Source organism: Pieris napi, chromosome 17, assembly GCF_905475465.1.
Source record: "Pieris napi chromosome 17, ilPieNapi1.2, whole genome shotgun sequence".
Lineage (NCBI taxonomy): Eukaryota > Metazoa > Arthropoda > Insecta > Lepidoptera > Pieridae > Pieris > Pieris napi.
In genome coordinates, this window is record NC_062250.1 from 2881857 (window position 1) to 2907351 (window position 25495).

The 25495-nt window shown below is 33.4% G+C and overlaps 1 protein-coding gene and 1 long non-coding RNA gene across 2 annotated transcripts; both read left to right on the top strand.

The window, feature by feature from the left end:
• Positions 1–1525: 1525 nt before the first annotated feature.
• On the top strand, positions 1526–25350 carry LOC125057766 (rab proteins geranylgeranyltransferase component A 1). Its single transcript, XM_047661636.1, has 9 exons — positions 1526–1690; positions 2115–2313; positions 2603–2720; positions 8132–8375; positions 9132–9354; positions 12325–12674; positions 16032–16147; positions 17160–17282; positions 25198–25350. The coding sequence occupies exons 1-9, from the start codon at positions 1642–1644 to the stop codon at positions 25348–25350; spliced, it is 1575 nt and encodes a 524-aa protein (XP_047517592.1). The 5' UTR covers positions 1526–1641.
• Positions 23377–23914, top strand: LOC125057767. The gene is made up of 2 exons (XR_007118260.1): positions 23377–23646; positions 23734–23914. It is a non-coding gene; the product is annotated as an uncharacterized LOC125057767 (long non-coding RNA).
• Positions 25351–25495: the final 145 nt, after the last annotated feature.

Here is a 25495-nt window from a genome sequence, read left to right on the forward strand (position 1 = left end):
GGCGGCAACTCTCTTCCAAACATTGTTTAGTGGTATTAAAACACCTTGATTCTTATATTCCGCTTCACAGAACTCTTTCACCTTTAATATAATTTCTCGATCCGAACTTTTTACAACTTTTGGCATTGTAAACAATCTTTAAAATGCACTAAGCTAGTTAAAAATACACAAAAATCTACCACAACAAACGAACTTGATAACATCGACGAATGACAACATTGCCGACCTGTCAAATTTAGTTCCAAAAATCACCGCGGGACTTCTTTCATGAAAAGCACTATATATCCGATCTGTTGCATTTTTTCGATTAATGAACCCGGATGACAGTAGATCCACAAAATAAAAATAGTTAAAAACATAGTTAATATATTATTTTTTACACAAATACAGTATTTACAATTTTCTTAACCTATAAAGTAATAATAAAAATAATTAAAAATAAATAAAATTAAAATTAAAACAAATTTAAAAAGTTTGGTCCCTGTGGCAGTGTACCTTTAACGCTGGCAACATTTCCTCGCTGTATTGCGAGACTTATTCTTTGAGCCAGGAAAGTGCCAGCTCTGCGGTCACCGGTACTATCTACCAGGCGCCAACTTAAATCTTTAATAAGCGCCTGTGCACTTGAACCCCACGGCCCAAGAGTCTCTACTCCAAAGGGAACAAAATTGAAGTTGGAGGAAAGACTCTTATATTTGTGCCGTTTGTTACTTTCTGCCTGCTCTGCGGCCGCGCCAGCTTTTTGACTTGTCCGAAGGAGATGAGACGGGGCAAAGGTGTCTACACAGGTAGCATCCCATACTAAAGCCCGTCCCATTTTCCAAGGGATCAAAGACATTCCATCTGGCCGCTTGCCATCGTCTCTTGCGATGCCTGTTGGCTCCAAAATTGCTGGAACATTGACGGAGGCAAGAGAGCGGCGTATAATGTCGTTTAGCGCGGCATGGCGAGAAAAACGACCTGCACTCTTTTGGCAGTGTAGGCCATGGTGTCCAAGGCTACTTACTTCAAAACCACAGGGACACTTATGGGGAGTACATATGGGCACTCCTAAGCGGAGGCTGATGGCAATTCGAAGTGATTCAGGGTCTAAAAGGGTGCCAGTGTTTGGCGAAGGATAAGCATTAAGCCAATGCCCAGCTTCCCTAGACCCCACAGCCATCAACCTTGCACGGTCTGTTATTGGAATGTGACCTAATAACTTTTTGAATTCACTTTTGCAAAGAGGATCATCCCAGCTCCTTTGAAAGTTGACGCCAGAAGGCAAACTCAAGCCTGGGTTGGATGCTATCCACACGTTTCTTGCATCTGTTAAATCCGCAATCTCGTAGTTTGTAGAATAAGATCTAAGGATTTTACCTACCAGACTGCTAGATTTGTGAGCAGATGAGAGAAACGCTGGAAGAGCTACACTTGTTAATATATTGCTTGCAACAATGAAAATTTAGAAAGCATTAAATCTTTTATTTATTGCCTGTAGTCTGTACATTTTTATCTTCTCTTATGACAGCACAGCAATGTCAATTGTCAGATGTCAGAGTAAGAAAACTATAAGCCTTTGTAGAGCAAAGGACGTACATTTTTAGAATTTTATAAAATATTGTTTTTTTATAATAACTGTGAGCTAAACAAGGAATTAAAATGGACGACGATTTACCGACCGATTTCCAAGTCATCGTCGTTGGGACAGGTATGCCTTTTCTCTTGAAATAAACCATGCCGGCTGTAATGGCGAAAGCTAGCCTACTTATGTATCGATCCTATTTTTTTTGTTCTTACATCTTATTATTCCGTACTCACAGTTTACAATAGATGTAATATACCAATTTTGAGAAATTTATATCCACTGGGGATTTGCGACTTACCTTAATATAAAAGAAGTATTCGTAAAAATGTTTAGAACATATGCAAAAAACGCCCTAGTTATCGGAGATTACTCATTCCGTAATTTTTTCAGTTATTTAGTACAGTCGTTGACCCCTTGCAGCAAGAATATAGATTATGATATTCATTTTAGTTTTATTATAGTATGATATATCATTAAATGTAAGTAAAGTTACCTATACTAATACATCATCTGTTTCTTAAAAAAATATAAGTTAACTTTTCTTAAGGTATGGTGGAGTCAATTGTAGCAGCAGCATGCAGTAGAATTGGTAAAAATGTCCTTCATTTAGACTCAAGTGATCATTATGGAGGTCTCTGGGCTTCTTACAATTTTGATGGTCTACAAAAGTTTATTAAAGAAGTTTCTGAGGATCCGAAGAGGCAAGAGCAAGTTTATAATCTCAGTGAGAAATGGTACATAGAAAAGTAAGTAAATACTTATTCAAATAATTAATAACAGTATGAAATACATATCAAAACCAAGACCAACAAAATTAAGAAAATATAATATACACTCTGAACTCCATTTAACATCCCTTGATGTAACAAAAACCCTCTAAAGCGTCTAAATCACTCTCACTTCTTCAACACTTTGTATTTATTGGCTTAGGTTTCATATAATCTAAAGTTTTACTGTACAATATAGGTTTAAAAATTTAGAGGTTTGATAAAATTAAAATAGAGCAGTCTAACACAGTATATTTTTGTGCATTAGAGATGTGTCAGAGGAAGCAGAAGAGAACAAGACTGATGCAGACCCTGCAAAGAAAATATGGAGTCAAACAAAATTTGCTGCTGAATATAGGAAATTTAATATTGATATGACACCCAAGGTAACCTTTTTAACTTATTAATCTTATAACTTAATTTAAAATTAATTATATCCATTCTAATTTATAGAATGTAATTTCATTTCTGGCTTTGTAAAATAGGATTTAATAAATGTATTCTATAACTTGCTAGCTCTTATATAGTGAAGACCAGATGTTTCATATCTCAGTAGAGTAAGATCTTTTTCAGTTTTGCTCAAGTAACTTTTAACATATTTTTTTAAAGTTAATCCAGGAGCTTTGGAGTCAAAACCATTAAATAAATGTATGTTTAACCAAGCACTAAAGTGAAAAGCTACTAGACACAGCAAATTTGGTTCATTAATTTTAATTTGCTCATTATGTATGAGTGAAACTTTTTAATTATTTAAGCAGTGAAGTATTTAATACTAAATGGATTCAGTGTCATATATTTTATATTGTAAATAATTTAGCAGCAGTGGCTTCAGCGTACGACTCATACCTGGTTGTAAGTTCGATCCCCGGCTGTGCACTAATGAACATTCTTTATATGTGCGCATTTAACATTTGCTTGAACGGTGAAGGAAAACATTGTGAGGGAACCGAAATGTCTTAGACCCAGAAAGTCGACTGTGTGTGTCAGGCAGTGGAGACTGATAACCTACTTGCCTATTAGATTTAAAAATGATCATGAAACAAATTTAGAAATCTGAGGTGGAATATTCTGTGTTTTTAGTTTTTATTTAATATTCATAATGTTTAATAAGAAAACTTCTTTCCCTATATACCTGAAAATTATTTTTGTACGGTGATTGTTTAAAGGGGTAAAATGCTAAAATGTTGTCTTAAATTTAAACTGAGCTACTTTAGCTAAGTGAGATGAATAGATGATTCACTCCGGCATTATTCAATCGTCGGTCACGCTTTTTGTGTGCTTAAGATTACAGTAAAAATTTTATGTACACGTCGCACGAATTCACGCGGCTGATTATTGAAAGATCGTTTATGTTGATTTAGCCAATTTTTTTTATTTTACGAATTATATTATTTTATTCATTGAATATTCCTATAAAGTATGACCTTTAGTTTAGCTCTCGGTGCTCTCGGATAAGATATAGTTTTTTCTATAGAAAAATGTTAGCCCCGGCACGTAATGTCAGATTTTTCGCGATGAAATTCTTATCTTAAAAAGTAAATCGAGCAGACTGCCCAATTTATATTCCGGCAACTGTGAAACAGATGCATAGACGAAAGGTATGAATTTCTGTACCTACGGTACATTTTCAGTTCGGTGTTTTAAAAATGATGTTCTCTGTCGACACGTGTATAAATTGCTATTTATAAAATATAAATGGATACCGCATTAAAGTATCAAATACCTTTGTTGAAATATAATGTTAGCAAGAGCCACAGTTTTTTTCTATTAAGAAACTTAGCTCATTATTTAGGGAAGAGTTAGTTCAAAGGTACGTTAGAGAAGTTACGCTGGAATTTTTGCATTAACCTTGAGACTTGGTTTTGGCGTAGAGCATAATATATAAAAAGCAAAAAGTTTCCACTTCCATTAAACATAACGGTCTCTCCACCGCTCCAAATATTTTAATGACTTCCACAACTGATGCCAAATAAAACGGTCTACAACACAATGGTACTGCTTCATTAGGAGAAATTATATTTTGATTAAAGTAACTTTATACCAAAAGTGATATAATAAAACGTTTAGCTTTAATTCTATGCGAATAAGTATAAAATCTTGGACGATGTTTTTTACTGAAATTGCTGAGTATGAAAAGGCATTGACCTTTTGTCAAAGTAGTTAGTATAACGATAGTTTATCCTTTAATATCCGAAACTATGTTCATTACTTTGTATTTGGATAAAATGTAAAGGATTTGAGCCATAGTTTTTTTTGTTAGTTGTATATTATTCAACAGAAAACACTTTAGGAGAACCATATAATACAATGCGTGATTAAGGTTTATTTATTATGGCAAGAGTAGTGTTATAGGCTTCAGCGTGCGACTCTCATCCCTGAGGGCATAGGTTCGAACCCCGGCTGTGTACCAATGGACTTTCTTTCTATGTGCACATTTATTCGCTCGAACGGTGAAGGAAAGAATCGTGACGAAACCGGCTTGCCTTAGACCCAAAACGTCGATGGCGTTTGGCAGGCACAGGAGGCTGATCTCCTACTTGCCTATTAGAGTGACAAATGAACATGAAACGTACAGAAATCTGAGGCCCAAACCTAAAAAGGTTGTAGCGCCATTATTAAGGTACGAGATGTTTTATTAAATAATCTAATACGATACGATTTCGGCTTAGATTTGTATAAAATTTGCCAGTTCTTTAACATAATATCATTTTGTATTTTCGCTATTAAGAAATATAATAGTTAATTTTCGTACAAAATTCTAAAAACAATAAATTCGTTATACTCTATAATAATTAGCGTATCTAAAGGTGGGAACTGACCAACGTTACGAGGTGTAATGTAACATGTAATGTAATGTTGTACAGCGAGCATTCGTGCAGTCAGTACGTCGTGTTACGTTGTTTTTCCCCGTAACACGACGTACTGACTGCACGAATGCTCGCTGTGTAACATTACATTACATGTTACATTACACCTCGTAACGTTGGTCAGTTCCCACCTTAAAGGTGGGAACTGACCAACGTTACGAGGTGTAATGAAACATGTAATGTAATGTCACACAGCGAGCATTCGTGTAGTCAGTACGTCGTGTTACGGGGAAACCAGCGAGCAACGAGCCGCTCGTTGCTCGCTTTGAGTGCTCCACCCGGCTGTCGGTTTTTTGGCGAATCCTTTGACTGTTACGCGGTTCAGTAATTACGTGTCGCACATCGCGAGTGATCATGATTATGATTTTCTATAAATTGTGTCTTTTTCAAGTACTTTTGGTCCAATTAAATTCAACAGTTCTTCAAAATCGAGACCTGCGTACAAAGTTTTTATACTGTCCAGTAATCATTTGGTTTTTAATATTGCAATCAATAACAAACCACCTCATACGCCTGTGTTTTTAAATAAGTTTTATGTCCAATAACATTTTCTCTTCTTCTTAATTTGGATGAAACAATAATTAAATAGAATGAAAGATATCAACATTATCACTATCACATCTCGTGAACACTGGCGGCGAAAGTGGAGCACAGAGTTTTGACGAGCATGTTACGCCGATTTTAGAACACAGCGTAACACGCTCGATGCGAATGCTACATTACACCTCGTAACTTTGGTCAGTTCCCACCTTAACGTTGTTTCATGAAATTAGATACACAGCGATTGTTAGGTGTATATTAAATAGAATATAGTGAATATTTGAGACGCAAGGATTTGAAGTATTGTCATAAATGTCACACATTCAAGATGTATCACTAAGTATTACGGCAGAGTGTCAAAAACGTATTCGATTCGAGTCACAGTCAGCGCTACGTATTTTGCCTATACAACACTTACTGTATTTTAAATTCTTAGCTTACAACAGAGCCTAAAGCTTTGACAAAAAATAATCAAAGATGGGATTTTCCTCAACATAATTTACAAACGTGTATAGTATTAGTTTTATATAAAAGATTGTGTCTAGAACATTTCCTGCTCGTTGTCTTTATCACATGAGATTTCAATATATATTTAGTTCCTATTATTGTTAATGTCTACGAATTAGCGACGATATTCAGAAACTTAGGGTCCATGATGAAGGGTATCACTTAATATCAGGTGAGCCTTCTGCCCGTTTGCGCCCTGTTCTATAAAAAAAACTGCGTTCGTACAAAGTACACATGTCAGAAGTGAAACTTCTTTGGCAAACTAATTTTTAAGTCTTGTTCATATTTATGCAAATCTAAAACTTTAGATTTCCGAGACTTAGGGAAAAGGGAGGGAAAAAGGAAGATATGTTAGAAATTTAATGAATTTTTTCATTTAAATATTAAAAGTGTCGAAAATTAATACAAATTATACATTTTTTTTTAAATTTATTTCTTCGATAATAAAAACAAGTGGCATTTTAATTTACAATTCGTCATTTGATATTTCAATAAATTATTTTGCATAAAATATACAATACTAATATTTCATAAATTCTCGTTTCGAAATTTTTATTTAAAAATATAATTTCTATAATTCGCCCTACTCACTCTCTCTAAATCGCTCTCCCTTTTCTTCAACAAAAGCGCTGCACATCTTCGTGACGCTAATATTATTCTTATTGCTTTTCATCCGTAAAAATTGTACCCTCATGCGCCGAAGTTTCACTTCAAAAATAACAAAGAAACGAGACAGCGTTAAGTGTAGCTCCCGTACCTCAATATCGTATTGGTTTTTGACTTACGGGTGTCAAAGTTCGCGTAAAGCTCGCTCCTAACCCAAGGTTCTTGTTATGCAGCCTACAAGCATTTTTATGAGTGCGTCTCAAATGTGAACCCGGGCGGATCTCAAGTCTCGCTAGACAAATATGCGTGATATTTTCGTATGTTCACGGCCCCGTTGGAATTGAATTAGGCGCCTCAGAGACCGTCTACAAAAAGCTCTATTAAATTTATAAATATTTACTGATTTCTTTGATAAATTTTATAACAATGTTAATGAGATTTTTAATGATCAATAACATGAAAGAAAGGATTAATTATACGAAAATTCTAATTAGTTTACGACAGTTTTATCGTATAATTTAGGAAAATGTTTATAATGAACGTACTTAAAAATTTATTTTTAAGGGTTAATAATGTAAAATAAAACAAATGAGTAAAGGATATTTCGTAGAACAAAAACAAGTAGTCTACAACTATAGTAATATCCGAAATAAAATTAAACTAAATCTTAACATTAATTTAAATGAATTAAGGTTGCCGCTAGGAGGATTTTTAGGGCGTTTCCCAAATCTTTAAAAAAATAATTTAAAAATTAAACATGCAAAAATTCTTAAATAAAATCTTACACTTACAAAGTTACAAAATAAAATATATTTTTACAACAAAACAATTTATAACCCAACACGTATTTGACGCAGCATTTATTCCTTATTTATTATAAACTACTGGACAGAATTTAAAAATTCTTTCATCTTTAGGATGCTAAGGTTTTCCTGAATAAAACAGGTTATATTTAGTTTTAAAATATTAATGATCTTCAGCCATGCGAAGCCGAGCAAAGTACGTTATTCATATTATACTAATAATTGTGTAAAATTTTTATTGGCGGTATCGAACTCCGTAACATTTTTTCATATTTGTAGGAGAAATCGAATTTATTTTGGTCAGGTTGACAAGTTTAGTACTTTATTTCACTACCATTAGAACATTAGATTTGTAGCTGATTAAATGTTATTAGACATGACTGTATCAAAAAGTTTGTCTATGTCCAGTCCTCTTGCGTTACATCAAGCGATCACAATTCTATATAAATAAATAAATTTGAATGAAATTTCCAGCTGTTATTTTCCCGAGGGCCTCTCGTAGAACTATTGATATCATCAAACATCGCCCGCTATGCTGAATTTCGATGTGTTACACGCGTTCTTACGTGGTTGGACGATCGCCTGATGCCGGTGCCATGCTCTCGAGCTGATGTCTTCGCCACTGACTCTGTCAGCATCCTTGAGAAGCGGCAGCTCATGAAAATGCTGACGGCAATCGTTGGTAACACTGAGGAGGAGATGGAACAAGAGTTTAAAGGTACTTAAAAATTAAGCTTTTTTTGTATCTTTTTGTGGTGCCACTTTATTCCTAAAGGTTGGCTCTTAACAACTACAACTTGAATTGGCGGGTATCTTGTGGTAGTCTAAAAAGCCCGTACGTTCCGCTACCACAAATTCTTCCGTCTGTTACCTTGAATTTTGCCCATCATAAGCTGCAACAAGTCGTATCGATGATGGCGCAAAACGTGTCCGGGTTATGTCGTATTTTAACAGAATGCATAACTTTGGTGTCGTCCAGTTTTTTCGTAAACTCACTTGTCTTTAAGTCCTACAGTATAGGGGTTATTCATCAGACATTATTCTGAGCAACTAATTTTTACGCAATTTTTAGACATCTCATGGCTATATTAAAAATTAAAACAAATTATAAGCTTCTGAGACTTATTTTAAAGTTTGTTTGCTCAGGTAGAAAATAGGTAGTAAATATGTAGATTAAGTAAGATTCTTAGAACCCAATTAAATGATAGTGTTCAGCCAACCTTACGTCAGAATGGCTGGCCACTTTATTTCTTTATTATGTTCTTTAATGCAGAGGTAGCATATTCGTCTTTGAAGGTAGCAAATAGGTAGAGAAATATGGCGTATAGTTTGTTTGCGATATCAAATTTGGTTAGCGAACCTGACGGTCATCTCTTCCTTCTGTCAGCGAGACAAATCAGCAGTAATCGAACTTTTAAAACCATCTTAAATCATGACCTTGGGGCCATTTAGTGAATTTAATTTAAATTTACAGATTGGAATGATAAACCATTCAAAGATTACCTCACCCACAAGGGACTGACACCTAACCTGATCCACTATGTGCTGTTCGCGATCGCTGGTGGCACTGACAAGATGAATTGCCGTGACGGAGTCAAGGAATCCAAGAAGTTTTTAATGAGCCTCGGTCGCTATGGCAACACACCTTTCCTCTGGCCTATGTATGGGAGCGGGGAACTGCCTCAGTGCTTCTGCAGGTAATTACTAAATAATGAGCTAAAATTAGGTCTTATATTAATATATATAATAATATAGGTAATATATATATATAGGTAATTACTAAATAATAAGCTAAAATTAGGTCATATATAATAAGCTAAAATTAGGTCATTATTATTTACTCCCTAATGGGAGCGTTCGAGTATTATGTAACGAATTTTAGGGGGGGCGGTCCTTTTGTAAAACGTTACGATGCGGGGTGGGTATTGAATTGCGCGTTATTGTTAATGTTATTTTCGACTTTCCAGTACTTTACACCACATAACGGTTACTTTAAGGTATAAAGAGTCACTGAGTGGTCACGAAACGTTTTACTATTGGAATGCATAAAAACGTTACGGCGCGTTACATGGGAGGGGGGGTCATTAATATCTAAAAATTGCGTGACGTAATACTTGAACGCAAGGGGCGTTATTACGACTTACACATATCGAAAATTTACATATATTGTTTTTATTTATTTCCTTATTACTAATACAATAAAAACATAATATAAACAAAACAAGAAAATATAAAACCTAAACCTTTTTATAAATAATGCAATTCTTGTGAATTCAGCCAGTTTGCAACTAAATATATCCGTCGCATATGCAATAATATTCAGTGTGTGCGAGACGCGTAAATTTTTCCTTCCCTGAGTAAATTTGTACGCGCTCGAGGCACTGCAAGCAATTGCGACCGCTTACCACGAGTTTGATTATTTGGCACTCGCAGCCCCGGTCTCTCCAACATTTCCGCGTTTTATATTCTACTTCTTAGCCCCTTAAAAAATATATATTGTGATAGTTAGGTCCCTCCTTACCTCTAACTTGTTGTATAGTACCAAACTCAAGACAAACAAAGTTGTATACATAACTGGGTAACACAGTATAATCTTATATAAATCTGTAATATCTGTAATGTAATATCCTTCGCATTGAGAGTGTCCATGGGCGCCGGTATTACTTAACATCAGGTAAGCCTCCTGCCCGTTTGTCCCCTATAATTAAAAGAAATATATAGAATTCATCACAATATACTATGCCTTTTTTAGCCTATTTTGTTAAGTAACAAAAATAACAGAAAAATGAATAGGTTGTGATTAACATATAAAAGCTTATTGCACTATAATGAAAGCTTATTTCGAACTTTTGTTTGGCCACGAATACGCGAAGTGGATAATCCGTAAAAGTTTGGTCATTTTGTCATGTATGATCATGGTTAACATAAATAAAAATATGATAGGACTTGATAATTTAATTAGTTGACCTAACATTGGAAAAAATAATTCTTTCGTACCATTGATTTAATTTGGCTCTCGCTGGAGGCCTAGAAGATACGACCTCTAATATGCGTGTCTATGGGCCTGCGGTGACTCTTACCGTGGGTTACTTTGCCCCCCTATATTATAAAAAAAAACTTTGTGTATCACATCAAATTTTATTCGGGGCCATCCATAAAGTACGTCACACGTTAATGGGGAGGGAGGGTATCACCGAAGTGTGACATCGTGTGACAAGGGGCATGAGGGGGGTCAATACTTTTGTGACGTCACATGTTAAAATTTTAAATACTAAAACCATTGATATACAAAAAACCCAAGATGCACAGTCTCGAATAAAAGTAACGCTCGAAAGTGTCCCGAAACACTATTTCTGTCTCTTTCTATAAGTTACAAGCATATATTATTGCAAAATCAACCTTACGCGAATTGTTTAAAGTTGTTATTACAACGATTATTTTTAAATACATACATAAATTTAAAAAAATGTGTGACGTCACATCAAGAGCGGGGGGTTACAAAAATGTGACAACCTGTGACAAGGACGGGGGGAGGGGTTCAAAAGTCCTAAAATTCGTGTTACGTACTTTATGGATGGCCCCTTCTTATATATCCTTACATTTTATAAAGTATCCCAGACGCGTTTTTCTATACCTATTAAAGTTAAAAACGTTTTGGTGTGGTGTATATATTAGTTCATACCATAGGTTTCATGTAAGTTAGCTGAAGTATAACGAGCGTTTTTAAATACAAGTATGATTAAATAAAGACGTTACATTTAGAAAGTAACAATTGTTTAAGAATCATTTAAATATATACCTATTTTATTCCGTGCAATGATAGAAAGTGATAAATATTTTTGTGTCCATTCAGTGCACATCTGGGTCGCCGTATACTTTCCTATATTTTATACTTTCATGGTAAATCTTTCTACGCCAGTTGATACAGTATTTTCATATTTGAAACTGTATGAATATTTTTTTGAAATTATGAATTGCGTTTAAACTAATAGGGTATTTTGAATGGACCCTTAACCGAACTTTTTTAAGGCCAACAAACATTACGATTCTTCAAATATTTGTAGCGTTTTATCTTTTAAACGAGTTTATTTAAATGTACTTGCATAAACCAAAGATAAAAATACGTTTATACAGAAACAGTAAATACAGAAACAATGAATGTTCGAGGTTGCGTTTATGTACAAATACAGCTACATACTTAATAAAAGTGTATCGTTACTTTTATACTTGACTTAATGTTCTATGAGCAATCTTGGCCTAGTGGCTTCAGCGTGCGACTCTCATCCCTGAGGTCGTAGGTTCGATCCCCCGATCATAGCCTAGCGGTCTTATTAAGTGGGTTCGATTCCCGGTTCGAGGGCAAGTTTTAATTTAATTTAAATTTGTTCTCGGCCTTTGGGAGGGTTGTGCGGTACCGGGCGAGTGCTTAAACCGTACATGGAGGGGCACGGTCGAATTTCTAAGGCAAGCAGTGAGTATGCTACCTAAGAAAGGAGACTGTGAAGGTTTAGAACGTAGCAATACGTTCTAGGCCGAGGATGGCAAATTACAAGTGCGAATTATAAAAAATCTTCTACTTGACGCTGGCTAATGCACAAACCGTGCCAGAGCCATAAATAAAAACAAAAGAAAAATATATACATAATAAAAATTGGTTTTCTTTACAGACTATGCGCAGTTTTCGGGGGCGTATACTGCCTAAACCGCCCAATAGACAAAGTCGAACACAAAGTGGTCGACGAGGGCAAATCTATAGTTGTCATTGAAAGTAAATCTAAGACGTTGAATTGTGACCATCTCGTCATAGGCATTAACGAATGTCCCAAAGACCTGATCTCCCCGGAACCGACGGAGAGTACTGACATTTCTAAAGCTGTGTTCATCACGAATGCTTCGATTATGCCGAGTGAGAAGGAGCCCCTGACGTTGTTACGATTCCCGTCGCTAGATGGCGGTGATCAGGCTGTTACGGTGTTAGAAGTCGGACCTGCTACCGGATCTTGTCCTAAGGGATTGTGTAAGTATTTTGCGAATATAAAATATTGCAATTAAGTTTGTTTCGAATAGACCATATTATGTTTTTACTTGCATTTGCGGTAAAAAGGTGGTAACGAAAATAACCTTCTGAATGTTTATTTATTACAAAAATACATTATCCTCACAGACTATGCCAATACGATAATGTCGAGAAACATTAAATAAAATATAATAAAGTACATGGGTATTTCTTATCAAATTTCAAAATTTGAGATATTATTCTATTTTCTTTTTTTTATAAACTACAGATATTTCTTTTGCACAGATCAATAAAGATGCTCAAAGAGATTTATTTAGGAGCAATGGTCATCCATATTTTTGTATATAATCTCTAAAAATGAGGTTCAAAAAAATAAATAAATGAGGGAATGATTAAAAGAGTGAGGGAATGATTTATTGGTACATTATGATAAAAAAATTACAAATAAAGGAAATTTTATTATAATTCAACCACGAAATATTATATTCTAAGAAAAATTAACTCAAAACTTTGCTTGTAGTCAATATAAGTTTATATAATCTCAAAAATAAACTTACTATAATATAAAGGTAACAAACATTTTTATCTTTGTACTTATACTACGAAACTTAGAAAATCTTCATATTTATATTAAGCATTAATTATTTATTAATATGTACTCTGTATTAGTATATTCTTATATTAGTTTATTGGTCTTTGACATTAATTAATCAGTCAGTCTTATTGTTAACATCATTTGTTTATTCATCTAACTCTGTAATAATTGCCCTTTTTTACTTTGGCGTCTTTATTTGTTTTATTACATCTTCCCAGTAATATAATTGCTCGTCTTTAATATTTGGCCATCTCCAAAACTTTAAACCTTTCTTCATGCACCTAGCCATTAAACCATCCAGGTAGAGTAGTAGATAGAACTTCTCCGGGATACTTTGCCGCGCCCCATTTAATCAGAACATAATCTCCCATGGTAATCTTATCACTGTCAGAGACAACAGTAGATTCTTCATCTCCTACATCAATTGTATCATATTCTTTTAACATTCCTGTATGATCTTGAATGCGCGAAGACGACGGTAAAGACGGTTGGTGATGATCTTTCATTATATCCAATTCCATTGACTTTTCAGGGGATTTGTTGCGCCTCTTAGTAAATCGATTCTTTTTGTGTTGAAAATATCTCAAATGATAGTGAGTACAATCTTCTTCACAATATATGCATGAAAGTCTTCTGCACTGTAAACTGTTGTTAAAAAATACGAACTTACGTATTTTTTGTGTTCCCCGAAAAGTAAGAATAGTACTGGACTGTTTTATGAGATCATCCATCTAAGTTCTCTAGCAATCATATGAATAGCTGATTTTACCTGACCCTTCTTTTTTTTCTTTAAATATTTTAATATTTCTTTTTCCTGCAGTTTTTCCAAAGATTCAGTATTATTTTTCATTTTTTCTCGCCTTTTTCGATCATATTCATTTTTTCTTAATTTTTTTTCTACATCACTCAATTTCTTTGTTCGTGCCCTTTTTTCTTCCACATACATGTACCTGTTTCAAATTAAATACCATGAAATAGTCGCAAGAAATAAGCAAGAAACACCGTAGAATACTATATAAATCATTCCCTCATACAGCCCTCATTCCCTCACTCCTAAATACAGTGAGGGAATGGCCGTGAGGGAATGACGAATTTTAACTAAAACTACAAAAACACCGTCACAGAACCTCAATTCACTAGTTCCATTTCGAATATACATTTTACTCCCAAAAACGCATAAAATGACAAATTATTTACATATATACTAAAATGCTGGAAACATACATGTAACGTGAGGTAATGATCGCCATAAATGTAACTCTTAATAATTTTTTACTAAATAGGTTTTTTCACAAACTTACCTACCGTTGAGGAGAAATCGCCGTTTTGAATCATTTGACAGTGTTGCCAAGTACTAAAAACTTAAGGATGCATTCTTGAATATCGTTCGACACGTTTAGAAATCGAATATTCGTAATAGGGTGAGGGAATGATTTTATTTGGCGGGACATATTTAAAATCAAGCAATTGTTTTTATAAAGTCTTCGTTGTTGGATGGAAGTTTTTATAGACAATAACAAACATCCTTCTAACATACTAGCATAATTTAACTATAAAGAATATGTATATATTTGAGATGAATAGGAATTTTAGTAATATTTTTGAACTCAGGGACAAGGTGAGGGAATGACTTTAACGGTAATAAAGTAGCCATATCTTTTTTTTCTTTAGAGATAATACGTTTTATTTTTCAACAACATTAGTATAGACCGCGAGCATTGAAATAAAAAAAAGACTTACATAGTTAATGCATATGACTCAGAACTATATAATAGTATCAATCGCTTATACTGGGAATAAATAAGGCGCAACTGCGTTTCTCTGTGAATACAAAAGATTTATTTCAAAAGAAATATCTATTAATTTACATTTAATAAAAAATATATATTTACAAATTATTCACTCACCTGTGAATACAAAAGAAACAACATTTAAAGCCTATATTCTAGGTTTTATAAAGTAACATAATATAATGAAAAAATTAAAATATCTTACATATTATGTTATGTCAAGTGACATTAATTTAACATCGTCGATCAGACGGCAAAGACAACATTACAAAAGAATTTATATAAAATACAATATAGACAAGAGTTTGTATAGGAAAATATATTATGTTTTCCTTACACATAAATAATATTAAACACATAAAACAAACCTCTAACCAGAGCGTTGTACAAGCTTGAGATGGCTTTAATATTAGTGAACGTTGTTGCCCTTCGAAGCATAAATCCCATTCTTGCAAATGTCCACATGATCACGGAAATTCAGTTGGGCATCTTCTCGCACTCCTAACAGCCCGTTCACACTAGTCGTAAGTCGCATAAGACTAAAAGTCGAATGCTCTGGTCACGAGCATTCCACGAACAGAGTGTCTTTCGCTCAATAGAGACAAATCGACATATTCTTAATTCTAATCCATTGATCAAAATTGGATATGCAACAACTTTTTAGTCAATATTGAAAAAAGATTTTGGCTAAGCTAGACTCGTGTAAACGTGTTTATAATATATTAAACTATCGAATAATAAAAATCATGAATTTGATATTTAAGTGGAAATGTACATTAAATCTGTAATAAATAAATAAATATCACATTGAAATTCTAGAAAATTCTTAATAAGTCCCCTTACATAGTGCAGACTATTTCTGCGTTGCATTTCAAAGCAAAAGTTTCAAAATTAGGACGTCTAACAAAAAGCACTTTCCTAACTGAAGGCAATATGGAATATGTAAATGTATATATATTTGTATATTTGCAGTCGTGGTATACATGATTACCAGCAAGGTGACGGACGCGGAGAATGACCTGATGCCTTACGCACAAAGGATTTTCGAAATGAATGCTGACCAGAGCGAAACCACTGAGAAACCTAAGGTAAACGATGTTCTTAAATCTTATTGTAGTAATGTACTGGTTGGCAGTGCAGTGACCAACTTCGACTAAAAAGTTCTAAATATTTTGTTGTACCCTCGGATTGAAAGGAAATTTCAAATGTGCATTAAAAATATATTCAAGTAATATAAAATTGCTGTTATTTCGATTTGGAGTATTATAGCTTTTTTTATAAGTTTTAGCCACGATTGGATTTGGTTTAGTTTGTTAGTTGGGTTAGAGGCGTAATGTTAATTGTATATAATAGTGCGTTTTAAAAAAAAAATCTTGAATAAAGTACCTACCTCCTAAAAACCCCTGGACTTCTTGATACAAAAATTGGCGATTTAAAAGAGTGGCGGAGAGCTTCTTTCCAGTTCTTCTTGCCCGCTCTACGCCCTTGAATTGTGAACTAGTAGTAAATGTAAATTTATAATCAATTTAACATCTTTTCTGTTGACGTTCATAAGTGTACTTGTTTCCCTATATGAATAAAGTTATTTTGAGTTTTATTCCCCCTAAATTTGGGGGGAAACCCCATCTCTGCTGCTTATGTTATATAGACTGCCAATTACTATCGTGTAATCTGTAATCGTGGGAGCAAGTTAAGAATACTATATATAATATAGCTACTGTGCGTGGTGCACGATTGACCCGACAGCGCCATCTCTCGGTAGAATAAGTAACAAACGTCATAGTATCTTCTTTTCATGTAAAATAAAGGAAGTGTAACAAATACTGTAGACCATGTTTGTACATTCCAATAGCAATACCCATCTTTAGATATTTGTTTATAAGTTCGATGTAGCTCTCTTAATATCCGTAGTTCTGACGCTATGGAAGATACTGAATAAGGGCTCATGATGGAATTACTAACCATTAGTATGCGATTTTCAAAGTAAAAGTTTTTTTTCAATCCAAACTTATTTTACTATACCTAAACTTTTTAAATTTTAAATCATTTTCAAACAGGCATTAGAAAAACAGTTGAATACAATAAAATAATTTGTTTTAGTGTCTGTGGTCGGTATTCTACAACGTGCGAGACACGAGCGCGCCCGTCGCTAGTCTGGTTGACAACGTACACCTTTGCTCCGGACCTGACTCCGGACTTGACTTTGATAGAGCTGTTGAACAGGTAAGGGTTAAGTTTGTTTAGAACCGTTTAAAGCAAATCAGCTGTCAGTAGCCATATATTGAGTAATGAACAATGCGATAAGTAAAAAAGGTTTTTGACGTGTCAAAGTCTAATAAATCGATGAACGCCGGCTGCACGCACGAAAAAGAATGACATATTGTCCCGTTACGCTAATTGTCCCGTCTCGCTAAGTGTTCCGTCACGATCATTGTACGCTTGCTCCATGTCTATTTCTCTTCCGCCCGAAGACTTAAGTATGCAACCATTTCATCATGTTTTGTTATGACTTTGTCACGTTAAACTATCGTCCGTTAACTGACTTTATAGACAACCAATTTTTTTTACTACCATTTTTAATAATAACTGAACTGTATCTTGTTTAGGTTTAACTGTGTTTAATGGATATTTTATAGAGCGTGTTGTTATCTGGAATATAGGCTTCACAGTCTTCGAGACACTTTTCAAATTATGAGATTTTAGCAAATGGAGTTATTTTTCGGCTTATGTGTCAAATACAAAAAAGATCACACAAAATATCCAATTTGACGTAGTTTTGGACGCAATGATGTTGATTTTATATAGATTTCTGATGGGTTGGCAGTGTCTTTCTGCCTATTATGTAATTCGAAAGCCAAATATATTTAAAAAAAATATTTATTAAGAATATTTTATACGTTCATTTTGTCTAAGCATCTTCTTATAAGAGATTTCATAGTTTACAGTATTTTTGTGTTATTACAATACAGCATATATACATCAAATTAGCAAATTAGAAGTATATATATCGCTTAATATAATATTCAATACTCCAGTGCAGTAAACTTTAATCTCTGAAATGAAATTTCATACAAAGTAGTAACGTTATACTTCCTATATAACGGCAAAACTACTTCTTCACAAAGTGCAGATAAAAATTGTCCTTAAAAAGATGATGATGTTTTGTAAGTGGCTCAAAAACAATGAAGGGTTGCCATATATAACAGCATTAATGATAGTTTAAAATACAAATTAGTTAAGTGCGTTAGCGTTTGTGATCCTTTAGATAGATTGCGACGAATAAAACTAGTATCTAGAAAACGTTAAAACTTGAATATGTGACAGGTTGGGGCTTTGTGGTGAATAGGTGTCATAAGAAATCTAATCCTTTGCGGTGTACGTAAGCGTGCTGCGAAATGTTATATTGTACTTGTTTGTTATTAAATCTGATTTAATATCAAGTCTGAAATATGGTTATTTAAAAGCATTTTTTTGACTTTACGTAAAAAATAAAATGAAAAAGGACTCCTTGCCGTTCGTTTATTATTATTTTTCGTTATACAGTGGAATCTCTATAACTCGCATATCCCTTATGCAAAAAAAGAGTTAACGAGTTTTCGACTTAACAAGAACTTAGAGATACGTATGATTTAAGTGCTGAAATTTTAATTAACAGAGACGCGATTACTTAGTGTATTTTTCGATTTGTAGAGTCGAATTTGAATAACAATACAAGATAAGTATTGTAGTATAATATGTTTTTTTACATATGTATTAACAATAGATAAGAAGCCCCGAACATGAAAATTAATTTTGAATTTTATTGCTATTATTCGGGGAATTCCAAGTAAGACGTCATTATATTTTACTAACTACGACTTATGGAGTCTCCGTTTTGAAATTCGATTTATAGAGTATAAATATTACTCCAGTCAAATTACGAAATAAATAAACATGAGCGAACACAGTTTGGGGATTTTGAGGATCGATAGAGGGGTGTATTCTGACCATAAATTCCAATTTGAGGGGTTGTACTGAGGTCAGCTCAAGGTCATTTCGATGGAAACGCGTTTAATTCGATATCTCGAGAATGGTTAGTGTTAGGCGAAAAATTGTAGAGACCTTTTCTTTTCCAAACAAAATTTACTAACTTTTTTATTTGAAACTTTTTTTTATAACATGAATATTTTTCAACTTATTACTCCCGCAAGGCAAAAATTTTACTTTTCTTTCCATTTTTCGTCGTTTTCTCCCCAACCATTCAATTTAATTAAATTTTACCGATCATCGAAGTGTAGATCTTTTAATTATGAACAATTTTGTTCTCAAACTTTTTTCTGTAATGCCAATACCTTCGTAGTTATATATTACTTTACCGAGCGAAATCCGCGCCATTGTCGCAACGTGTATCCACAGACACACTGTTGCGTGTATTAGTGCGAGTAAGGAACTCGTCGTGGTTTTTGTTACACACTCCCTCTAGAGGGGTGTGTTTTGGCCGTTGTGGTGTGGTGGTTCGCGCCCTGCTAATACAGGGCGGTACTGGGTCGGATGACCTTGAGCTGACCTCAGTACAACCCCTCAAATTGGAATTTATGCTCAGAATACACCCCCCTATCGATCCTCAAAATCCCCAAACTGTGTTCGCTCATGTTTATTTAACCCGTTTTTAGCCATAATTTGACTGAACTATATGTATTATCAATACATCGTTGAAAAATAATTTTTTTTTCGAGTTATAAACTCTAAATAATTCGAGATACAGCGTATTTAATGGTTCAGCTGAAGGGAATGGACATTTTTTTCAACTTACTGAGGATTTCGACTTAATAATTTTAATACACTATTCATGTATATCAAAACCCTACACGATGTCCGACCGCCTGTATGTGTTCATCCGTTATGCTTCACCGAGTGCACCGGTCTTTGAAATGTTTCTTAATACGCGCGTGGTTATATTTGGCCTCATCTGGTAATTGAACCCGACTATATCAGTGAGAAAGTCAAATATCAATCGCTACGACTAGTTTTTCAACAGAAACACTTTTTGCATTTTTTATAAAACAGCACTTCGTTTTCATGAAATCTTGATACGTTATTGATATGACAATTATACATAAAAAGATTACCTAATGTTTCATAATAATTTTAAATATTATATCAGGTTTTTAATCATTAAAAGGGAGTAGAATTCAAAACATTGGTTACATATTAACCTTTAACATTGATATTGACTAGAAAACCGATAAAATTTTTATTAGATAATATTAAAAATACGATTTCTTTATTTAGCTTTATTGCATAATAATATGAAACTATAGTTAGACCAGTATTATATTTTGTATTCAAGCGTATTGAACAAAGATAGGCCTAGTGGGTAGCCTAGTTTGCAAGTCCATTCCATCCCCGGCTGTGCACCAATAGACACAAAGGGTTGTAGTGCCACTAGATCGTTGGTAATTATTGTAGTATGACAGGGTTCAAGAATTTAGTGTAAGTCAATCTCTACCATTATTAACTCATTCGCAGGTATACGAATTTCTTCTCAAGTCGGATGAAATATAGTCGTCCGTATTTTTCTGTCAAATTTATAGTTTAACAATTCTTAAAGGGCCGGCAACGCGCTCGCTAGCCTTCTGGCATTGAGAGTGTCCATGGGCGGTATCACTTAAAAAAATATAATAACAGTAATAACAGCCTTTGATTGTTAGGATTTGAAGCATTCCTAAGCGATCATTTCTAAGCAACCTTATTAATAGCTTAGTCCACAGACTATGAGAATAATAATAGTAGAAATAGATTTACTTAGGACATTATAGATACAATATTTTAAAAGTAGTGTCGGCGATAAATTTGTTATGATGGAGATAATTTCAAGGTTAGGAATAAGATTTAGAATTTGAAATGAGTTGTTATTCTAAAACCTGTTACAAGTTATCTAAAAAATGGATATGAGTAAAGTGGGATCACAGAATTTAAATAATTAACTATTTAAAAGAGGAAACTTCGTCAGTTACTTGGCGTTCCAGTGTACCTTATTCTTGTATAATCTTTTGTAGCTAGAAACATAAGTATAAGTATGCTGAAAACACGAAAAATAGTATTACATAAATTCTGCGTAGTTAGGTTGGTTTTCCAACATTCTATAATAGAAACATAACATTATAAATACTAGTATTTAAATTAATGTTTGTTACTAAAATTAAAAACAAATTCAAATAAATAATTGATGTGCGTGCGAAGTCGTGAATCTTTTGTATATTTAGGACGGGACAGCTACTTTTTAATTTATACCATTTTAGGTTTTAAATTTATGTTATCATTACTATATGTTTTTGTAATAAATAATGAACTTGTATATCAGTAGACATATACATGTAGTTTCTTTTATAATCGTATACAAATAATCAAACATTTTCATTGCGTAATGCTGGAAAAAAATAAAAGGCAATCTAGTTATGTGTTTCTATTCAAAATAAATTTTATTTTAAGGTAACTTTGAGTGTAGGTGAGGGATAAATAAAACATCAAATCTTTATAGAATGGTAAATTATATAATAAATAAATAAAACAAAATTATTTACGCAAGTGAGTGACATATGTCAACCATTAATGAAGTTTTATTAAAAATACAATTTAGTAAAAAAGAAATATTTTTCGAAAATCATTAAAGATTTCTTTCTTTTTCACCAACTGCAGATACCGGAAGGTTTCCAATTCTACGTGTTTTTTTTTATAAATTAAAACTACAGATTTCTTGTAGATTGTTGGAGTACTTCCATCTCTATTCACTATTTCGTCTTAAATGTTATCATTTATTAAAATCAAATAAAAATATAATTTATTCGTATATGTATATATACACTTATGTACATCAATAAGAAAATTATGAAATGCTTCAATTTCCATTTGCTGCCAGTTCCCAAAGGGCGTAGAACGGATGAGAACTGGCAATAATCCTAATGCAATATTTATATATTCTTACTGGCAAGAAATACAGTACATTTAAAATAATTAAATGAAAAGGAGGACAACTGGCGGATTCGAGCGATCTCGTCCAGACCACCACTGTGAGGAAAAATAATTATTAAAAAAAATTACATAAAGAATGGAACAAAACAAAGCAATTAAAACATGACGGAAAGTACAATAAAAAAAGAACAGATCAATTGAAAGCTAGGGACAGGTAATGCTTGTACAATAGAGATTTAAATTCAAATTCCACCTAGTAATTCATCAAATTCCCCAGTGTAAATTATCGCAAGGAATATTAACATATATTTATGTGTACATATTACGACACAGCTTAACAGTTTTTTTTCTAGAATCTAGAGCATCGTTCACGCGTGGTCGTCTTACTTAATATGAAAGTTGTATCGATTTCTGGACGCGTTTTTGTCTATTGCACTGTGGCAACCTCTTTGCTGCAGTTTCTACATATTCGAAAAGTGAATCAAGATTGTCGCCATTCTTAATATTATTTTTAATTTAATTATATATATTTATTTATAAGTAATCTTACAAAATATACAAAGCCTAAACAGATTACGCAGATTACGAACTAAATATTTGAAACAAAAAACATTAATCAATTAAGTACATTAATTAATAGATAAAAAAAGAAAACTGCATTGAATTATGAATATGTCCACATCTTCATAAATTGTTTCGCAGTTAGCTGAAACCGAAACATTACACAGATAATTCGTGTTCGTACGAGACACATGGAAGAATCGTTAATATCTTGTCGCTTAAAGTGGTCCGAGAGCTGGCACCAATTTTTGGGCAGGTATTTGAGGCAATCTGAAAACTTGTCACATACCTCTCCTATTATATTCCAACACGGAATTGCAGACCTGGCTGGTGAGTAGCGGGGCTAAATCAACCCCTACATTTTTAAAAATATTATTTTTTTTTTCCCCAAAAATATATTTGAGGCAATACGCAATTTATATATGTTGCAGTGTAATACTTAATAAATACGAAAAAAAATAAGCCAGACAATTTAATCGGGGCTGTAACATTGCCAGACGCGTGCAAACATTTTTTGAAAAAAATTATAAAAAATGTTTTTGAGGCAGCTTGAAATTTTAATGGAATGTTATTTATAACTATAAAATTAGATTCCCAAAAAGACAGATCATTTCGGTAGGGCTTTCTACCTGCCAGGTGATCAAACAAATAATGGATGAGTACGGGCCTGTACTACTATAGACAAGCTGTAGTGTGAGAGAGAGCGCATTTCGACAGCTGTCTTCGTTCTTGCTTGCCGCGTTACTATTGGCCACGTGACTTACAAAGCCGACACTGAAAATGAACCTTTCAGAAAAAAAAAATATAAAAATAAAAAATTGTGATGCCTCTACTTTACCTCCATGCAAATCTGAATTAAAACAACATCTTTTAAGAACGCAATATATAACAAGCATTTGGAGAAATGCATATTTACGATTCCCCAGTTCTTTGACACCTAATAGAAACGGATGGATACTTAATGAGGATACGCTAGATTTTCACTGGTTTGACGGAGAGTGTATGCCGCAATTAGTATTCGACGCTGTTGTTCACGAGCAAAATAAAAATAACGATGATGAAAATCATACTACAGGTGAGAATAAATGGTTTATTTTTAATAACTGCTGCATTCAAATTTCTGTGATTAATTAAAAAAAAAAATATCTATTTCTTTTCGCAGATGATGAAGAGGTTGCCGAATCTGATACAGATGAATCCGAAGATTCAAGTAGTTCTGATGAAGAATCCACAGACGAAGAATGATAATTTATATCTGACGTGAAATGAATTTAATTTATTTCTAATTTTTTTATACTTAAATAATTGTAACACTGAAGAAATATTATATTTTTATAAATGTAGTGTTGCGATTTTAAGTAACCCTTATTAATTTTAAGATGAAAAAGGTTTTAAATCTCCGTATAAATTTTGACTTGGAATAATGTCAGAGAAACAATTTTTAGTTTTGAATGTAGGGGCAACAGTTTGAATTCTGTGCAAAATTTGGAACAAATATTGTTGAAAAATATATTTTTTTTACATTCTCTTCAAAAATTAATATTTTTACGGAAATATCAAATATTTAAACAATTCATTACGTTTAAATTCGCATTAAAATTGGTAAAATAACGAATTTTTTAAGATAAAACGAAATCACAAAATTATGTCCCTTCAACGTCCATAAATCAATACAATCACTTTTATGCAAAATGTATTTAGTACAAATTCAGATTTTTTTTATTTTTTACTCCGAAATTCTAACTAGAAAACCTCATGGGTTATTGTAAGTCACGTGGCCTCGCTAGAGTCAATAGTAACGCGGCAAGCAAGAACGAAGACAGCTGTCGATATGCGCTCTCTCTCACATTACAGCTTGTCTATCAGTACAGGCCCGTACTCATCCATTATTTGTTTGATCACCTGGCAGGTAGAAAGCCCTACCGAAATGATCTGTCTTTTTGGGAATCTAATTTTATAGTTATAAATAACATTCCATTAAAATTTCAAGCTGCCTCAAAAACATTTTTTATAATTTTTTCCAAAAAATGTTTGCACGCGTCTGGCAATGTTACAGTCCCGATTAAATTGTCGGCTTATTTTTTTTCGTATTTATTAAGTATTACACTGCAACATATATAAATTGCGTATTGCCTCAAATATATTTTTGGGGAAAAAAAATTAATATTTAAAAAAATGTAGGGGTTGATTTAGCCCCGCTACTCACCAGCCAGGTCTGCAATTCCGTGTTGGAATACAATAGGAGAGGTATGTGACAAGTTTTCAGCTTGCCTCAAATACCTGCCCAAAAATTGGTGCCAGCTCTCCTACTAAGAGGGATTGTTAAAGAAATTATTTATTAATTAATCAAAAACAAAGATTTTAAAACAAGTTTAGCAACTTTGTTAGATTTAATGCTCTTGATGTCATAAATTATAGGTTTTTATAAGCGTATGTTCAAAACTCATTAAATGTAATTTAATTTCGTTTAAAAATAACTTTCGTTTAAGAAAGTTTTGCTATCTATACAAAGAGCCTTGGAATAATTTACAATATAGTTGGTATTGTAAATTATTCCAAGGAAATATTTATTATACGATTTTTTATCGTTATACCCAGGTTATATATTCCACGCTTTTTTGTTTAGGCTGAACAAATCTTCAAGAAGATCTGCCCCGGCGAAGAGTTCTTGCCACGTGCTCCCGATCCCGAGGAAATTGTGTTTGAAGACGATGCGGCACCCGGACCCGACTTCGAAAGGACCCTGGAGGATGAAGAGGAACAGAAGCCAGAGGAGTAACATCTTACGCATTTCGCACATTTTCGCGTGTTAACCACTGCTTCCAGATCACAAAATCGTCATAATTTTATTGATTTGATTCTAGAATGTTTTTGCTGATATTTAGAGGACAACATTTACACGTTTAAATACAATTAACGTGTTT